General features: G+C 42.8%; 1 protein-coding gene across 1 annotated transcript; it reads right to left on the bottom strand.

Annotated features, from left to right (window-relative positions):
* Positions 1–1,528: 1,528 nt before the first annotated feature.
* On the bottom strand, positions 1,529–4,947 carry LOC306783464 (protocadherin 8; the record flags this gene model as incomplete). The annotated part of the gene is made up of 4 exons (XM_079277116.1): positions 1,529–1,878; positions 2,008–2,141; positions 2,374–2,444; positions 2,584–4,947. 4 exons carry the CDS (start codon positions 4,945–4,947, stop codon positions 1,529–1,531), a joined length of 2,919 nt encoding a protein of 972 aa, XP_079133242.1.
* Positions 4,948–21,267: the final 16,320 nt, after the last annotated feature.

The following is a 21,267-nucleotide window of genomic DNA, read 5'->3' as shown; positions in this document are numbered from 1 at the left end:
AAGAACAGAAAATGGCTCAGTCTGGTGTCAGCTTCCACTGATCTTGCTCTTGCTCTTCCTTGGCAGCGGTTTTGGAAACTATTTATTTTCTCTTCGGGACAGGCCCTTAGATAGCTATTATGGAGTTTGCAACAAGCCTGTTTCTCTTGTCTCATTTGCTTTCATGCATCAAAGGCTCATTTAAAGCGACCTTAAAAATAACGAGGACAAAATATTGTAACATAGTGAGTGAGCGGATGAAATTCAGCAGGTGTTTAATGTTATTTAAATGCATATTTTCAACTATAGCCTTTCAGTTACTCAATTTAAATGTTGATGAGAAGCAAACCTAAAGCGGGCCGGCTCATTTGAAGTTGCTGATGAAAACCCACGAACCTCCCCGTGGACATGGTCCCTTGATTGAGAGATGTATTTAATTGATTTTATATTGCATAATTGAGTTAGACTTTCTGGTTTCTTGCATCTGTGTGTGCTCGATTTACTAAAATGGTGTTGCTGCTTCATTTTGGTCGATGTAAGTGAGAAAATAGTGCAAAATGTTGTATAATTTGTATGCTGCAGCTACAAAAGCTCAATAACTACTAACAAGTATTCAGAGTGATGTTTGTCAATGTTGGTTATGGTTTTTACACTCGATAAATCATTCAGGAACAGGGACAGTTTGAACTTGCCCTACATACTCATGATTGTATTGAAAGTGACCTATTCTGCAAATAGGACAGTAAAGCCAGGCGAGCTTGTGCCTTATCAGTGTCAGAGCATTCAAAGAAAGAGCTACACGAGGAAACTGTGTATATGTTGTCCCATTTTACAGCTAAGTCAATATACAAGAGCTGAACATTCGCCCCTCACGGCAACAAAGCACAAGCACACTCAGGAAATGAGCATCCTAATACATGCTGCACCGTGTTGTGTATACGGGGATGATGATTATTTAGATGAGTCGAAGCAGTTGTGACAGCACCGAGCATGATTTTGTAGGAATAATGGTTTGTACTTTATTTTCCACTTGAGTACCAGCTCTACTCTCTCATTTGCATGTAAGAAACTCAACCAGCAACCCAGGAGTCTTCAAAGGCAGTCTCCCAGGTAATGCAGCAGCTTGAGATTTTGCATCTGATCATCACTGACTGGAGTCTTGATCGTGTAGATTCAAACTGGAGGGAGAGTTCTACGTGTTTACAAATTCAGACTCCTTTCAACAAGCAAGGGAATGATATATAGTCTTCAAAATGCAATACTTCTCAGTTAAATAGATCTATTGTTTGATCTCGCTGTATTAGTAAAATCATATTTGAGAAAATTGTTGAATATATGACCTTTTTATGATTTCAATAAGACTTTTATTGGGCAAATATTAGAATACAACATACTAAAATAATGCAACATGAATAAACATAATACATTTTATAATAATTCCTTTCAACTGAAAGAAGATATGTACACCTGTTAACTTCATAGCAATAACCAGTTTTTACAAATATGTACATCCTCGAGGTACATCTCAATTAGCTTATCAACACAGCTTTTAAAAGATAGTGGCAACCTCTGACGCTGTAGCCACAGTAACAATAATTGGACTCTGGTTGTGTATTTCAGCACCTCCTCCACCCGCCTCACGCTGCTGCTGAGGAAAGTAAGACGGGAGGGTCCCGGTCTTGGAGAAGGTCTGCATGCTGCTTCTCGATTTTGGGTGATTTGTGCCATAACCAGAGTCCTTCCAAAAGTGAGGACAGCCATGAGGACTGTTGAAGACTGGTACTGGGGAGAATCCTATGGTGTATGCATTGTCTCTGGGGCCTCTGAAGCTCTGCGCTGGTACTGCACAGTGCGTGCTTTGGCAATCCCCAGACAAGCTGTTAGCAGTGCTGGATGCACCTGAAATAAAAATGGAAAATAAGGATGAGAAAGTGTTGATGCAGAAATTAGAAACCGCATTTATTCTGGTGAATATTTATGTTTAACTCAGTGATGTGTAACGTCAAATCTTGAGAGAAGAAGACTTACATTTAAGCCTTGGTTGGAAGGTGGTGAAGTTCTTTTTGCCTCCGTCACCACTGATATCAGAGTCACTGTCGTTGAAGTCACTGTCCCCTTTGCCACTGTCCTTTACGCTCAGCTGGTCGCTGTTGCCAATGCCACTGCAAATACAATCAACAGATACAGTATGAGCCCCCTCTGCACCACATTAGCTTGATTATTGATGTCTTTGGCCTGTGTCTGTCCTTCCCATCTAACCTCATTCCACAGGAACGCCACAAGCAACACAATGCATGCATGGTGCATGTTAAGTACCCTCTGTGTTCAGTCAGATTTGACTGTGAATAAAGCATATCTTATCTGAGAAAATGAATTCCATTTAGTTTGTCTTACCTCACTTGCAAGCAGTATTTGTCACCTTGCCACACAGATGTTGGTTGGAAATGCTTGGAGGGCAGGAACATCTAAGAGAACAAACAGAATGACGGCAGAGAGCTCAGTTTCCATTTCTGGCACAAAGATCAAGGCAGCACTCTGGAACATCATATGCATATGAAATTAAGAGATCAAAATAAAAAAAAGCCACTCCTGTAGTTGACTCACCTTTGTCTCTGAGTCCCCAGTCCTCTCCTCGTACATGCAGGAATTATCCAGGGACGAGGAGGTTCTCTCGTGGAAGAAGCCTCGTTGTCCGGTGTATATGTTTGGTTCTGTTGAGGCGAGCATGGGCATGGGCCTTCCCTCGAACAGGCTGCGACACACTTCTCTCTTGGAGCCGTGGCTTCTCCCTCCACGGCTGAGTTTGCATGTCACAACAACAGCCATTATTGCAATCAGCAACAACGCACAGCCCCCGCTGAGCATTATAATGACAATTAGCGAGCCGTCCAAGCCGGAGCTTTCTTCCTCACTTGACCGCAGCACAATGACGACTTGGTCTTCAGAGGGCTGCGTGTCTGAGACGACAAACCTAATGGTGGCACTGCTACCGAGCGGGGTTCTGCCATTGTCACTCACGCCGATTTTCATTTCCAGCACGTCTCCGGTTTCAGATGTCAGCCATTGTTTCAAAGCAATTTCTCCAGTGTCCTTGTTCATTGTGAAGAGCTGTGGGTCACCTTGTACAATTTGGTAGTGGAGCTCGCCATTCACCCCCTCGTCCTCGTCTTCGGCTGAGACGCGAAGGGCGAGATAGCCAGCAGGTGCATTAAAAGGCAGTGGGATATCAGCAGAGTCGTTCACAAGGACGGGGAAGGTGAAGTATGGATAATTGTCATTCAGATCCACAACTTTAATTCTGATTATTGATGTGCTTGAAAGAGGGGGGGAACCTCTGTCTTCAGCCTGGATAACTAGCTCAATCTGCTGAAGAGTTTCATAATCAAAAGACCTCAAAGTGTACAAAGACCCTGAGAGTGAATCCACGGAAACATAAGTGGACACTGGAGATCCTCCTGGCACCTCTGCATCTATGAGTTTGTAAGAAACTTTGGCATTCTTACCCACATCAGGATCGCGAGCGATAACAGTGGTTACATATGAACCTGGGATGTTATTTTCCAGGACTGAAACTTCAAAAAGTGACTTACTGAAGAGAGGGGGGTTGTCATTCTCATCTGTCACACGGATGGTGTACTGTCGGACAGTTTTGAAGGGTGGGCTTCCCAGGTCCTCTGCAATCACGGTCAAATTGTACTCTGGGATCTTTTCTCTGTCTAAAGTAGTGCTGGTGATAATCATGAAGGAGTCCCCATATGCCTGCTGTAGGGTGAAGTGCTCGTGCCCGAGCAGGCTGATGCGCACGTACCCGTTGGAGCCAGAGTCTCTGTCCGAGGTGCTGATCAGAGCCACGAAGCTCTCCGCAGCTGCAGCTTCTGTGATGTAGGCGACGCCATCACTGCTGGAAGTCATCGGCTTGATGCTGATTTCAGGGGCATTGTCATTCACGTCCACGATATCTACCACGACTTTGCAGCTGGACGGGACAGAGTTTGCGCCTGAATCGGAGGCCTTGATGTTCAGCTCGTATGACCTCCTTTTCTCAAAGTCAACCAGCGCCTTCAAAGTCACGTCCCCGGAATGAGGGTCGATGTGGAAAAGCCGGCCGGCTTCTGCCGAAAGCCCGTCAGCAAACGCATACGTCACCTCCCCGTTGACCCCGTCGTCGGGGTCAAAAGCATGCACTTTGAGAACTCTGTGACCCTCCGGGGAGTCTTCGTTCAGCTCAACTTTCAGCGAGCTGTGCTCAAACGTCGGGCTGTTGTCATTAAAGTCCAGCACGCTGATATTCACAACCATTGACCCGGACTTTGCAGGCACTCCTCCGTCAGTAGCGGTGACTTCGATGGTGAAGAAGTCCTCCACTTCCCTGTCGAGCTCCCTCACCAGCACCAGCTCAGCAAACTTCACCCCATCATCCCGATGTCGCACTTCGACGGCGAAATGACTGGAGGCAGAGATGTTGTAGCTCTGAATGTAGTTTTCACCCACGTCCTGGTCGAGAGCAATCTGCAGCGGGAATCTTGAGTCCAGCGGGACATTCTCCACTATCTCCAGCCTCGTCTCGTTCCGCAGGAAATGAGGAGAGTGGTCGTTGATATCTTTTACCTCGACCTCCACGTGGATGAGTTGAAACTTTTCTTTCGAGAAGGCCACGACGTCGAAGGTGATGAAGCAGCGCGGAGACCTGGGGCAGAGCTGCTCCCTGTCAATTATGTCCGCCACACTCAGAAGTCCGTCACTCTCCCTCATGTCAATCACCGAAGAGTTGTTTTCTTGCATGAAGCGGAACGATGTGTCTGGGTCATCAGCTGGATCAATCTTTAAATCTTGAGACAGATTGCCTGTCTCCGTTCCGGGTGCATCCTCTTCGTAGGTGAAATACCTTGTAGTTGTACACTGAACAGAGTATAAAAATAAAGAGAGCACCATGCACAGCCCGATCCCTGTCATCTTGCAAAATCCCATGTTGAAGGGTTACAAAGTGCAGCTGAAAACAAAGTCTATAAATGATGCAAACAATCCACCACCTGTGCTATGTCAGGTCGACTCACAACTGTGTTCAACTCTGACTTTGCTGTGGGACTTTAAGCCCCGGTATATGCAAATAACCTGCCCCCATCGACCAATGGCCTTCCAGTGGTCCATGCGCCAACAGGGGAACGTTTGGCTCTGCAGCAAACTGCTGATCACTTTTGTGGGAGCAAATGGTTTATTAGATGAACTCAGTGTGTGGCTTTAATCTGGCTGATAAATCAGTGTGACTTAAATAAATCTGCACATGGCATTTAATTACCCGAAATAATCAATTAGGGCACTCTAATAGGACTACAGTGTCATCAGAGGAAGCTGAAGTCTATCTATTGAAAATCTGAATAATTGATTAGTTGTGTCTATCAGTGAGAGGCAATTGGGGTGGAAGAGAAAAGAAAAGGGAGGGGAAACATCCACATGGCAATGAGATTATAATTGCTGATAACTGCTGCAAGAGTAAACAAGGGCTCACAACATCAGTCACTCTCATGAGCACCAGTGGTACCTTAAATATAGTTACACTTCTAAAAAATGTAAGGCATGATTAATACCACAATGTAGAAATACTCAGGTCCAACAAAATAAAGTATCAACAAATGCAAAATGAGTGCTCTGGGTAATTTAATCTTTACCTTTGTATCATTCATTTATTGTATCGTCTATCTAGCAGTCAACTAGTAACTATTGCTGTCAGCTGCTATATGGCAGCATACCTGAACATGTATTTTTGTAAAGTATTTAATAATGCACTTAGTTACACTCCCCCACTGGATAAAAGCAGTAGGAAATGCAAAATGGGAAACTGGAGAAAACATATATCATATCACATACAGTCTCATCAAAAGCCTTACGTCACTGCAATAAAACCCAAACTCCATAAATATGTATTTCTTCATTATTTTCTCAATACAATACCTATTCATGTAAATATTGCCCTGAGATGATTTCCATAATAAAGGAAAAGGAGATTTCTTTCGCTCTGTCATGCAGCCAGTAACATTGTCTCATTTGTTCAGACAGCGGAGGAGGAATTTAAGTATTATGCAGTGAAGAAAACCCACGAAGTCAGACGAGTGTAATATGATTAGTGTATTGTTTTGGACACCCACAATGTTAATGAGACATAGAATATCGGTGTAGCTCCATGTTCGAGGAAAACCCCTGTGTAATCAAGATCTATTGCAATAAACACTCAAATGCACTGAATTATACCCTTTTCAACAAAAGTTCTAAAACAAGAACCTTGAAAGTCAGAAGAATAAAGAAGTGTGGAGAATAAACTGCATTGAATGATTCCCCCTCCCACCTGAAACACACACACACACACACACACACACACACACACACACACAGAATACACACTCACCAGCAACAGCTCCCATAGTGATAACAAAAGAGCATGAGTCAACCAGACTTTTGTCAACCATATGGGTGATTACCTTTTACTGATTAAAAGGCGTCTATGGTCCTTCAAAGGGCTCTTGACACCTCACAAAAGTTTGGGTTAAAGCTGTCTGAGCCCCCAAGAGGGCACATACAGGGAGGTGTGAAAAAGCACACGACAGCCACAGAGACCACAGACGTGAGACTGTGACAGCCAGAGGTGATGGGGTAGCGCTGTCCTGCCACAATTACAATGTCATAAATGCCCAATTTTGCTTTTAAACTAAATGTCCACCCATCCGGCCATTTTCTGCTGCTTATCCAGTGCTGGGTTGTAGTAGCATGCAGGCGAAGGAAGGTAGTCCAGATGTCTCCCCAGCAACCTTTTTCAGCTCCTCCTGGTGGATCTCAAGCTGTTTCCAAAGCAGATGAGCGATATAATCTCTCCAGCATGTTCTGGGTCCACCCCAAGGTATCCTACCAATTGGACGTGCCTGGAAAACATCCAAAGGAAATCGTACAGCTCACATCAGCGAACAACGTAGCTGACTCTACGCAAAGCTCTCTCAGGATATCTGAGCTCATCACCCCATTTCTAAGGGTGAGCCCAGCCACCCTACAGAGGAAGCTCACTGCGGCGCCTCTCATTCTTTCCTCCACTCATAACCATATCCACCCAGATGAGGGTTGGAAGCTAGATCGACTGGTATCAATCGTTTTGCAACAAATTCTCCCCTCGATCTTCATGCTCCATCCAAGCCGAAGCCCTTCTGACCTCCTGGGACATGTGTGCTGCTTCAGGAGACCTCAAGGTTGACCAGGCCTGCTTCTTCAGCTTGACAACCTCCTCACCAGGTTCTCAGGTGGCCGCCGCGACAGGCACAGACCACCTACTGACCACAACTCTGAGCAGTCGCCTCCGCAATAGTGGAGGCTTTTGAACATGTCCCCAACTGAAGATCTGATGATACGACCACCAAGTCAACCATTGATCTTTGGCCTGAGGTGGTCTGGTACCAAGTACATTTATGCTGGAACATGGTGTTTGACACAGAAGTCATGTAGCAAAAAGCACAACAGGCCATATTTAACATTCTAAATGGAGAGAGAGAATCCCAGGCAACTTGAACACAAGACAATAACAAACTGTTAAACACTTTGCTGCAGAGACGGCCAATTTATAATGTATGCCATGGATAGCTGCAGTGTTTGTCTATTGAATTTGTAGCATGCTTCAGTCGCACCCCATTACAGCAGAAGCGCTAAGAGTTTGTTTTCAAATCCACAAGACATCAAACATAAGATACTTTTCTGCCATTACCAGACACACAAAGCCTTCAGCACAACAGTCCCATGCTGGCTGGGTGTTGAAATCCAGGATTTTGTGGTTCTGAGGAGTCAGAAGGTAAAGCAGAATTATCAGCCAAATTAGTTGTTTGCCACTAAGAGGATTATGCTTTAATCTTATCTAGCACTTACCACTTTGTGCTGCAACAAGTTCATGGTAACAGCTGAGCAGCTGCAGATGAAAACATTTCAGTCTAAAATGAATGTGCAGACATAATGATTAAAACAGCAGCTATACACATAGTGGTGACCTAATATTCTTCATGTATCCTACGTTGTGTTTGAGCCAACTGCCTCAGTATAAATTACATCACTATGAGGTCACCAGAGGTCTAAACCTTAAACAAAGAATAGCTAACACCGGAGTGATACTTGTTTGTCACCTAGCCAGGTGATTATAGCAGATCACGGTTTGATTAAGACGTGTGTGTGTGTGTGTGTGGTGACAGTAAGAGCATTTCAGCAGATTAATGGGTTTGGCCATCTGTTCCCTCCACTGAGGTGATTTTAATTGATGGTAAGAATATTGTTCATCTTGCCTTGGCTGTCAACATTAAAAACAATGATGGTAAGTAATCAGTCAAATGTCAGCCAGTCGTTCACATCATTTGAAGGCCATTTGAAGATGCTTCACCTCGCGCCTCACCAGGTAGGACGGCAGGAAAAGCATCTGGTGTCACTGGGAGCAGTAATCCTGGCATATGGCACTGGGAACAAATGTCTCAAAGGCCCACCTTTTATAATAGCCACTATGTCACCCACTGCTGGTAAATTGTGAGCCAGTTTTTTTCACCTCCATAGTTTCATGGTTCCCTGTATTTGAGATACACAAAAAAAAGTTGAAAAAGACTTTATAGAATTGCGGTTTTTGATACGTTATTTGTTTTATATTTTGCATGTTTTACAGTGAAACCAATTCAGTCTCTTTCTATCAACGGGTGAACTGGTAAAAATGAGTTTTTTTAAATGAGTTTTGGTTTGTCTGGATATACCTGCAGCTAAGAGGCAGAGTGGCACAGATACAGGGAGCCAAATACAGGTATGCACATAGAGAAAATATAAATGGAGTAAGATGCACAAACAAGCTATGCATACACCATGAAACAGAATAAAAACACGATCACAGATGCTACACAGAGCTGCAGCACATGTGCTGCAGTTCGAACAATATAGAAATTCAATCATTTCATATCATTCCATTTGCATGATTGAACGGTTTTTACACTGCTCATTACATCATCGTATTAGTTACAAAACTTACTATCCCAATCAATGTCATCTGAAGGGACAAAAACAAATTGTTATTGTTTGAGAAAAGTTACAGTTAATTTGCACATTGTGTAAAAGTAAATGACACAGAGGACAAGATGAAATCTGAGTCTGTTTCCTCCAAGATGACCCTACTCCCCTGAGAGTGTTAAATTAGGAGCCGTGGCTAACATTTCTATCTATTATATGTTTTTCCATCTATTAAAAAGCAATAGGCTACAATTGTGCTTTTGACTGGGATCCCTCAGGAGCCTGATTCATCGGTATTTACAATTATTATTTAGAACAAACACAAATTAATAGAAAGGAAATAACGACATATAGTCATTAGGAATAAAAAGACAACTTCTTGGAAAAATTGGAATTGGAATTTCCTTTGTGAACAAAACGCATACCTTTTGGGGTACCCCAGTTTGTAAAATGAGAGTTAAACACCTGTAAATATTCTTGTACCTGGCCATTAACTAGTTCTACATCAGCCATGCTGCCAAATACCTAAATGGGCTCTTTTAAACAACAATACAACCCTGAAGGGAGACTTGTATTCATCACAGTGTTAATTACATTGGCAAAGACTATTTGTTACGTCTGGTAACTCCAGCCATTTTCAAGCCAGCCCCTTATCAGTTTCCTCATCTCACTTTAACCTTAGGCGCTCTAATAAACTGGGGGTATACATGTCACTGCTCTGGTCATGAGGCTCATGTGGAGGCTTTAATCTCAGCCATTTGTGCTGTCTGAAAGGCAGATAAAACAAGATTATCCTGTTCTTGGTATGGTCTTTGGTGAAACGAGAGGAAGCATGCGAGCAGCAGCTGTGGAGGTGCCAAATGCTCAGACTGGCTAGTGGTCTCTGTTGCTTTTGGCACCTCCTGTGGCGCTACAGGCACAGATAAACCCCCCCCCCCCAACCACAGCTCATCCTCACAGCTCTCCACCTGATTCCAACTGGACAAATGTTTAACATACTGTCCCTAATCACACTTCACATTCTGTCACAATATGCCCCTGAATAGCTTTAAGGGCCATATAACTCACATAGGTACTTGTAGCCTTGATGTTATTAGGTGTAATTGTTTTGTTTTTTTGCCTCAGCTCTGTAATTCATGCATTCAGATCATTTCAGGAGGGATGCCATTTCTTTCACACAGCATCTGAATTTAGGACATGTGAGGAGCAACTAAAAAGATATATTTGTCAAACAAAGAACAATTATGGAAATAAATGCATAACATAAGAAAATCATAAAACTGCCTCACTATTTTATGATAAAATAATTAGTCTATTAGGGCCAATCATGAATAATACAAGGTTTCCCTCTAATATGATCTCAGTGGACTCTACATGTTTTAAACAAATTCAGAACATTGATATGGATGCCGTGTAAACATGTTTCTCGGATTTTTTTCACGTTGGCCACAAAAGGCTGAGTCTATTAAGAATTTTGGACCGACAGATTTTGTTGTTTAAATCTCCTAAAAGCCGAGGCAGATCAAAAGAGGCATTAGTATGCAGAGACAAATCATGTTTGGCTGAGGTTCCTCTACCCCCACTCAACTCCAACCATTCCCCACTGTGTAACTAATGCTCGCTGCCTGAGAACGATTGGAACAACAGTTGCTAGCTGCACTTCATTATGCATAAGTGTTTTTGAATAAGCTTTGGCCATATGTACCATCAGGTATGCTACAGCAGCACAAAAGCATATTCATCATTAGAATTTAAGCTCTGAGTGAAAAACGCAAAATCCTGTGTCAACGGCGTTAACAAAATACCTGCTTAAGGATCGTAATGACAAACAAAGAAAAACAGGTTTTTTGAATTGAGGCCAGTCATTTTAAAATCGGGAGTCAACCAGGTTTGGATTAAAAGCAGGGAAGAGAGTGCCATCTACAGGTTGGAATGTAGCCCTGGTAACATCAGAAGACTTGCAAGCAATAACACATCCTGAAAGCATGTGCATGTGTCAGACACAGATCATTAACTCTCTTGCTCATAGATTCTAAATGAATGTTTGGACCACCTTGATTGAGGGAACATGTAGTCCTGACAGTGTAATTTGGGCAGAGACTATAGCAACCACAAAAATAGTGCACCAACCAATTGGATTCTACGAGAAACCAGCTCCCCTCCTCTTGTTTGAAGTGTGGCCTCGCTACGTGCTTTGTACTTTCTGTTGGTGAAGGATCCACTGTGGGTTTCAATCCAATGATGATGAGTACTTCACATTTCATGGTTCATATTGAATTTCACCGCCTGAAGCAATGGAAGAGGGCCCCACAAGATCAGCAGGCCTGCACGTTAACCTCCAGTGATATTCTGTGTGTGTGATGATTGCAGGCACATATTTGACTTGACATATCCCTATCCAACTTTCACTTTGATTTTCATTTTCCATGTCACCGCTGAACTGGTCATTGTAGATAAAACGGTGCTGAAAATGTCCTTGTTTTAGTGCGTCTTTCAGTGAGGATGTACAAGCTTGCAATCCCTATTCCTGTAGCATGTTGGCTGTTACTATATCAGGTGAGGTAAATAAGAATTTACTTGGTAGTCCAGGCTGTGAATAAATTAGATTCTCTCTTGGACAGTTCTATTATTCAAAGCAGGGAGATTAAGTATAGCCTCCTAGCTTGTGTGTGGGGGTGCATGAGTATATTTATGTGGGACTGCGTGTGTGTGTGCATGTGTGTGTGTGTGTGTGTGTGTGTGTGTGTGTCTGTGTCTGTGTGTATGTCAATGCTAATTTTTTTTGCCTTTTCAAGGACCAGGTCCCTCTCCTCGTCTTCCTTCCTTGAATATATTTCACATCTTCATATTGCCATCCTAGGAAGTTGCCTCCTTGAAGCAATTTCCTCTCAGCCATTATCTGATGGGTGAGAACTGTTTCCCATTGGCAGGTGCAGATGACACTTGGGCTGGGCAAGAGATGGCTGTTAAATGTGAGACTGGCTCCTCACCAAGCTCCAGTCTGCCTGGTCCTGACAGCCCCCACAGGGCTGGCCACTGGGGGCGGACTGTTGGGCCAACTGGGCACTGAGGGGTGTAATCGCTCCCTCTGACATATTTGGCAAAAAGCTAACTATTTGCTCCACAATAGAAAGGCCTGTGTGAGCATCTTGCTAAATCCTGTCAGGCCAGGAGATGGCAATATTGAGGTGAGAGATACTCATTTAAAACACATCAACCCCTGTAATGGTTCATATCGTATGAGAGGCTGAACAAAGCATGTATGGAGCTTATATTGTGTTAATGTATGGTATGTCTACCTTGTGGAGAAAATGTGGCATGTTGTTGTGTTCAGAAGGAGATCAAAACAGCAGGAAATACAATATAAAATGTGATATAATCACAGAAAAAATATTACTCAGAAGTTTTAGCAGTAAATAGAAATGACAAAAGCATAAAAAATTTAGAAAAAAACCTGTTGCAGCACATTACATTTACCTGCATTACATTTTACAGTGAGTGGACACTTACCATGTATATTGTATAGTAAGGGTACGTTCATAGACAAAAACCTCTGAGAATGAAATTGGTTAAGGGAATAGAGATGACACTCCCCTATTCTCCAGCCTGTACTCGCAAGAGTTTACAATTAGCAATGCAAAAGCGCAACAAAGGCACTGAAAAGGATGCCCACGGTGTAAAATCCCCGCGTGCATGTGCACAAGTGCATGAGTGGAGCAGAGAGACAGATTAATGTTGAGGGTCATCAGCTTCGAGGATGTTTTGTTTCCCCACTGTGCCGAGTGCAGAGGGGAGTTAAGGGATTCCAATCTGGTCGTCGAGTCCTGCGGTGCGAAGAATGTTTTGGAGTGTGCTTGGTGATAGCGGACTCCATTACGGGGCTGAGTCTCAGGGTAGCCCGCCATTGTGCTGGCAAGCGAGGAGGTTAATCAGATCCTAGCTCCATTATGAATGCTTGCTATTTCTAAAGGGCTCTATGAATAGAATACTGTAAGCTCTCGTAAAAATTTATCTGGGCTCTGTGCTTTTACAGAACAAGGCCTGATAAAGAGAATTGTTGGTCTACATTTGAATAGATTCCATTCTCTAGAGCAAAACCCGAATGAGTGTTTTATAGGGGACTAGTTTATGTGAGATTAGGTTTCCAGCTCTGCAGCGATGTGTCCCATGTCTGCTTTATTTGCTCTTTAAGGCAGATTATCTTAATTGATTTTTTAAAGTATGAAATTAATTTCATATTGTGAGTCAATGACAGTTGCTTCCACAGATTGGCAAGTATGTTATCAGTCCCTCCTCATTAAACCAGGACATTGCTACATTTTTTGCGCCTTCTTTTGTTTTAGCTCATGATTATATTTTCAATTTTTTCACAAGTTATCCTGTCATTTCGACGTCTTTTAGCTCAATTAGCTTTGTTGAAAACCTAGGTTGGAAGCAGGACCATAGGGTGACCACTATTCATTTGGATTCATATACTTTTAACCCTACACACACACACACACACACACACACACACACACACACACACACACACACACACACACACACACACACACACACACACACACACACACACACACACATCATGTGGTAGGCAGAGAATCATTGAACGAGGTTGTGTTTGGTTCTAGGATGCTGGGATGCATTATTTGGTTTTGTTGGGCTGCTGTGAGCCAAACTCAACAAAACATTAGCAAAGGGAGGCATCTGCTTGATAACACCACTGACACGCCTCCACTCAAACACTCAGTTGTAAATCATTCATCAGATTAGGAGGCTGGTGAATGGTGCTGTTTGTCTGATAGTTATGCAGATTTATGATAGTGTACCTAATTTCCTGTATGCAAACCATTTGGGGGTCTGAACCACTGACTGTCGACTTCTGTCAGACTTTCTGGGTTTTTTCAGCTTTTACTTTGCTTTTGTGCTTTTGGCCGTATTTCCATTCTGGTTCTAGTCTTTTTGTCTTTTCATTTATCTGGTAAAGCACTTTAAAATACAATTTGAAGAGTGCACTATAAATAAAAGGGCATGATGAAGACTACAATTACACAATGTGCTTTTGGGATGGAGAATATTTACCATGAATCACAATCCAACTCACAATGTAGCACGTCTGAGTAGAACAGTGAATGAAGCCGACAATAAGACATGACTTGCGGGAATAATACAAACAGGAGATTCAGCAGTCTGCTGTCAGGACAACATACACGAACTGTGATTTAGAGAGCAATAACCGTACGCCTAATAGGACAGTTCACATTTGACACAATTTGTAGAAATTGTAATTTCTTTGTGAAGGCGCAGATGCTAAAATTCAGCTAGGCTTTGCAGAACAACAGAGCACTTATATGGGAGGAAATATGTTAACAGGCTAGACAGTCCTATTCTCAAAGAGGTATTTAAGTACTGAAGATGAAGTGAGATGGAAAATCTCATTTCCATAACAGAACATGGGAAAACAGTCTGGCAGAAGGTGTTTTCTTTTTTCTCCTTTTTTTTTTTTTTACTGTTGAATTGTCAGAGCAATCATGGTCGAGCCACAGTCAGGGCAGCAGACTAAAAGGAGAGGGGTTGGGGGGAGGGGATGGGAGGGGGTGGAGCCCTCTTTCCCAATACACATACAAATGAACTTGAACAATCTCATGCTTGCACACGCACACACACACACACACACACAGCAGTAGATACACATATGCAGAGAGGCACAAACAGTGCTTAGTCTCAGAGGAGCAGACAGTGAGCACATTATGCAAACAGAGGCTTTGTGTGTATGGCGCTGAATGTGCCTCTGTGTCGGAGAGAGAAATTAGACTGATTAAAAATCAGGGGAAAATCACAAACTGTTAGATGGATCTCCTAGGGGCTAATTAGTATGTTGAATCCTGAGCCAAAAACACAATGTTTAACACATCTGGAAATGTAGGTGTAGTCATGATTTGTTTTCTGAACATGTTTACATTCGAAAGGCAAACCTTCGCTGCATAAAAGCAATCGAAACGCGCAATGCATTTCCACGCCAGCATTTCTTTTTTTTCCTCAACACAATCAATTTCTGTTGCCGTACCAAAACTGAATGTGTAATGCAATGCTTTCTTTGGGCTACGAGCTATAGGAGTTGCTATAGTATGGAGTGCAGCAGAGAGTACGGAGTGCAGGAGTCAGTCAGTCTGCAAGAATGAGATCAACGGTCATGCTGAAACCCAGGTAAGAGCGAGAGTACATTCCGGTGCTTCAGGAGCAGGAAATGAACAATTGTTAGCGTTTCCATTGTGAGTTATGTAATGGAACGGCTAGAGGAGCCCGCAGGAGCAAAATTGAAATGACCCTCCTCACAAAACAGAATCAAATTTAATTCCAGCCGAAGAATAGACTATGCTACAATGTTTTGTCCTTGACCATAAACTGAGCCCCGAGAAGATATTAGTTCAAGGGAGAGAACAATAATCAGCGGACAAGCTGATTCTGTTATTCACCTTATAAAAGGGAAGTCTCAACAGCTCCCTGCTCGCCAATCTATCATTTATAAACTTTAGATTTTTAATGCACCTGCTATCAAGCACAGTCAGCCAGCCCATATGAATATATTTAACAACACACAGAGCAGCGAACAGAGGGAGATCTGTTTTATGTTTTGAGTACAGGTGGAATTCTGGTTTAATATTTAAACCTTTTTCTACAGTCTGGAGCTTTCAGTATACTTCTCAGAGTGACTTGCCAATCCCTCCTTGTACTCCTCATGTTAAGAGGGCTATGGTGCCCATGTTAAATAACCATGACATGACAATCAATTGCACAGACATATAGATGAGAAAATATATCGACTCCCATACATAATGCATTCAAAATTCTGTTTCAATAAGCCAGTGTTTTAGATTAGAAATGGAAAGCATGTAGAATGTATAATATGCCTTCATTCTAGTATTGCTGCAACAGATAGAGTGCAGATTTTACTCCTGTGACTCTGCGAACGAATACAAGCACTGTATGTTTCAGAGCACTATTAATTCTCTAGCTGTGGCGGAAGACTTGGTTTGGATTTCCAAAGAAATATGATTTCATTGGCTGCCTCAATCTTTGCTGGGAGCAGGTGTCTCTAAGCCGTATGGCCAGCAGGGCTCACATTGAGCTTGGGAAAGAGCCACGAGCAATCCAGCAGGTCAACGAAGCACACCTGTGCCTAATGAACCTGTTTGTGCGTGTGTGAGAGTGGGAGTAGAGATAGGGCTGAGGACCAAACCGGGACATATGGCAGTACAGAAGTCTGCTACTACGAAATGTTAGACTTAACCCAACATGCAGAACATTTAGTAAAAAACAACTGGTAGAGGAGCAGTGATTTAAAGATCAAGAGCCTGGGCCTATTACCTTTTAATGCATTATTTTGTAAATGAATACAGCAATCAGATAGTCAGCCGAAGAGCTGTTACAAGCAGTGGTATTGATTCGATTCACGAAGAGGAGAACATCTGCAGGTTCTGTCGGGAAAAAGGAAAGACAGACCTTTCTATGTGAGACTGAATTTACCACCACACACCTCTCCTCAGTAAATGCCATTTGCCACACCTAAATGGAAACTGTCCTCAGTGCACCCACAGTCTGCCACCAAGAATCCCAACAGAAGAACCACTCTTAAAATATGAAAAACCCCACAGTGCTGAAAAACAATCGAGCGGACGATTATCTGCGCTTGACTGGGAATAAAAGACAGTGACAGTTAGACAGGAGTACAGCATGAAAGTAAATTATTTCACATGCCCTCTGGCTTGTACATACTGTCTGTTTGGCAGATATTCACCCAGCCCAGCCAGCCACAGGTCTGCGTGTCCTTGAGGCGACTCAAATCACAAATCACTAGACAATAAAACAATACAATCAGCCAACCCATGCTTTACATTTGCAACGCATTTGCAACGGCAAATTAACGAAAATGCCATGTTGTACTGCCACAAAATTTTGCATGACTGAGATAAATGCCTGTCCAGATTTTTCCACAGATTTCAAAGGTTTGCTATTAATTCCTCACAGCCTCCCAACAAAGAATTACTATTTTTCTTCTTTTGTTTTTGACCAAGTTAAACTTGAGGATCCATTGAACAACGACTTACCTGCCGAGCTTTGTAGCTGGCGTAAAACCAGCTTTATTAAGGGGAGCAAAGGTTCACCATGCAGACTTTACATTTGGAATGTATGCAACATCCTGCAAAGCATTTTCCTTCACACAGTGATTGTCCTTCACAAATTGCTTGAACTGCATTAAAAGAGGTCTGCTATATCGAGAGTCAGAATCTTTGCATGTGCATGCATATACTTGTCCAATGATTGATTTTTCTCATAAAGACCAAAAAACACATCGATGAGCCACACCCCATGTTGAATGGATGGATGACATGTTTCCCTATGACGATACATAGACACACACATTTTGAATCAAGTGCCCCAAATACTTGCTGGCGCATCAAAGCCGTGGGTGAAAATAGTCCCGAACAAATGCACTATTTACTGTGGTTTGAATTAAGTTCGCTAAAAACAACAGTGCAGCTGATTCAGGAAAATATTTGGCCATGACGTTGACCTGTTTATGACGATTTCTCTCTTCAGTAGAAACAAATGGGCGAAGAGCTGAGTGCTACAGACGGAGAAATGCACTGCTGGCTTTGGTCTTTTCATGGGATTTGTTAACAACGCAAAAATGTTTTTTGTTTCATAATTTGCATGACCCAACCCTTTAAAGTGCCACACACTTCCTTCAGTTCATGTTTGGCAACAAGTATACTTTGTAAAAATACCCAAGGCAGATTTGTGGTTTTGTACCTGAGCACTGTCACAGGCTGTCACCACGAACATCAAGCAGAGAACTCTCTTGTCAGCCGAAATCACTTTCTTTGATGCTCCCTCATGTTCAGCGTCTCTCTCTTGGTTGTGTGTTTCCATACAAACTGCTGCGCACAGCTGGATACCATGGAATCTGTGTGGTTTGCTTCGGCTATGTGGACACACTGTCAGAAGTGCTGTGTTGAATCAAACTGACAAGTCAGACAACAAATTCACCCAAGATGCTGTGGATAACTGACGGATCATCTTCAAAACCTAGAGTTGGTGTAAGTGTTGATAAAGCACTCTATCCAGGCTGGAGGAATGGTTTTACAAACTCATATCTGTGTGCCCTCCGATGTTTTCACTCGTAGCTCTTTGAAGAGCACGCAAATCTTCTCAACACCACAAGACATTTCAAATAAATTCTTCATTGGCCTGTCAAATGCTTTTCCTCTCCCTTCAACACCAGCAAGAGACTGCCGTGATCTACTATGAAATGGCCTCATTGTGCAGGGCATCAAGGATTTCTACGGCTCCATCTCCGGGTGTGCTCTGAACTGTGAATTTCAGATTCAGACAGCCCGAGGCCCAAGGCCACGAGCCGCTAGCGCTGCTGAAGCACTCTGTTGCTTCACACATCTGAAATTGGCTGACATGTTTAAGTTTGCCGCACCTGTTGCTCAATCTTTGTGTGATTGCTCTCAGGAAACCGCGCAAAGCCAAGTGACTCAAGACCTACATGTGTCAGGGCAATGAAGTTCTCCCTTCTCTGAATTTAGTCTGCATTTCCAGTACTGCCATATAGGCACATTTTGATGAGATTTATGGTAAATGCAGAAAGGCTGCTAGACACATCAGCATGAAACATGGTAATCTGAGAGAGGATTTTTGACAGATAGTTTCCAATTCGGTCTCAGTATGCCATGGTGCTTTAATCCCTTAATATCTTACCAATAACTATTAAGGATTTAATGTCACTCGCACGTATTCCGTGGGTTTGACTTGATTCTCTCTCAGTTTTTCTGAACCCAGGACACAGCTGTGAATTACTGAGCCCGTAAAATCGTTAAAGTCCTCACTCATGGGTCGCAGAATTAGACTGGGAGTTCTGAGGCTGTCTAACAGGAAGTCATGATGACCATTCCGACCTGAGTCAATGTATCCATGTCAAGATAACCTCTTTTGACTTGCTTCTGTGAAATATGAGGATAAGACATGAGGTAATATTTAACTTGACATGTTAAATAATAGAAGAGAAATTACCTTAATATTCTTGTCTGAAATAAAGTAATAAAGGAGTTTTTAAATTCACTTTGTTGGAGTCGCTATTGAATGAAGCTTTGCCATCCAAACTATTTGTACCCCAGCTCAGACTAAAGCCAGCCGGCGTGAAAAAATGTAGATCACACCGGCTGAGATGGATGAAAAAAGAAAAAAAGAAAAAAAACTCCACATTTCGGTCTCCTCAAAAATCCGGCAGTTAATTTTTCATGGCCGTACCTTTTAAGAGACTTGTCAGTTTGATTTAATGTTGGGCTGACAGTTATTGGTTTTTGGTGTTTACCTCTTATCACTTCAGAAAAATGGGGAGGACAATTTATGCTCTGGATGCACATAAAGCGCCATCAAAAATTAAGATCTTGACGCCCTGGAAACATCATAAAAGCTTTCTATAATGCAGCTCTGTGTGTAGTTGTGCTACGCTCTTTGTGTGTGTGTGTGAGTGTGAGTGTGTGTTAAGAGGATGGCAGATGTTTGAAATTGTATCAGTATTTCTCTCCTCTGTGTTTGGACTGACATATCCCTTACATACTGTCGAGGCATCTCCAATGCTCCTCTTTTTCTTCCTACTGCCTCGTCTGCAGCTTCACTCACTCACACACTGGGCCGAAGACATTTTGCATCCCAGTGATAGAAGCGCAGACTGGAGATGGTTTTTGTTTTTTTCAATTTGACATAATAAACAACTCATCTGCAATAAGTGTCCGTTGTAACGTACGCTGGCACATTTGATAGAGACAATCTTTAAAAGGGAGCATGCAGTGAGGACATTTCCTCAAGGGGTTCAAAGGATTTGAAGTGGAAGAAGAGAGGGTTGATGTTTGCGCTGCAAGCCCCTGAGAAGAACTGGCCCACGGTCTAATCAGAGACCGACAGCGCCAATCCCCCCCCCCCCCCCCCCCTCCCCGCTCCCTCCACATAGCCATAGGATTTTTCTCTCACTATTCAGGGGCTGATATATGAGCCTCTCATTGTATTGCAGCCATGCACTTTCTTAAATCTGAAAAGCCAGTTTATCATTGGCAAACGCAAGAGGAGGAGGGAGCAAACCAGAAACTTCAAAAGTCATTTTTTCGCTGCTTGCCAGCACTCAAGTGTCATTCACCAGCTCTCTATGCACTTTGTCTCTCCTTCATTAATCGTCCCAGTGCTTCACCCTGCACGTCACGTGCCTTGACTACAACCACAGCTGAGGAGACGGTTACTCGGCTGTTCCCCTCGGTCTTGTTCTCCATGTTGATAAGCAGACTGTTTCATTGAGGGAAAGATATGTTTCCTGATGGACTGGATTATTCCTTGCTTTTCAGGTACAGTGCTTGTCCGACTGTTGGGCAAAGTAGTTTAACTACGCTTGCTGTCAAAATTGAATTCAAGCATTTAGTCGGCCAGTCAAATAACCAGTGTAATAAATCATCCGTTTGGGCATCAGAGAGGCTGCTGTGCAGACAGGCTGTTTGAAGTTTAGACACTTTCATTACACACATGTCAACAACATGAACAAAGTTTCATGGTACCGTACTGAACTCTGGGGCAATTCTTTTTATACATCCAGTGGCAAAATGAAAGCCTATTTTTATCTGAAAGAAGATCATTTTTCAGCCAGTGAACACAATATACACCACAGTATTTGTTTTTAATCCCGCAGTGTTGTACTGAGCCCATGTGCAGAGAGAGAAACGGTGTCATGTTTAATTAGCAAATTCTCACAGCGAATGTGGACACCTTGTTGACACATCCATTCCACATGAGCTATTGCTGATTCCTTTGAATGCAATTTACATAATTATACCTCTTCCAGTCCTGTAGAGCACACGCCTCAAACACCGTGTTGCTCGCAGCAAAACAGCACGAGGAGAAGCAGCCATCTTAACGCTTGTGGCAAGAAAACACTAAATGTTGAAGCCGCCTCCTCCATCTGCATTGCATGAGACATGATGGCCTCGCAGCATTACAGATATGACCCCCATACCCCCCCCCCCCATATGTGTTCACACACACACACACATGTAACACCGCCTCCTCTTATACACACAAAGAGAGAAAATCTCCCTGCCTGAGAAAGATGACCTACATTTCCACAATGCTTTGTACTTACTGTACAAATTTAAGTTGATCTGCTTCCAATATGCAAAACCCATAGTGTACCACCTCATTCCAAAACATAAATTCTGAATTTACGTGCGCAAT

This window comes from Melanostigma gelatinosum (genome assembly GCF_949748355.1).
Source record: "Melanostigma gelatinosum genome assembly, chromosome: 10".
Lineage (NCBI taxonomy): Eukaryota > Metazoa > Chordata > Actinopteri > Perciformes > Zoarcidae > Melanostigma > Melanostigma gelatinosum.
This window is presented reverse-complemented; position numbering and strand designations above follow the sequence as displayed.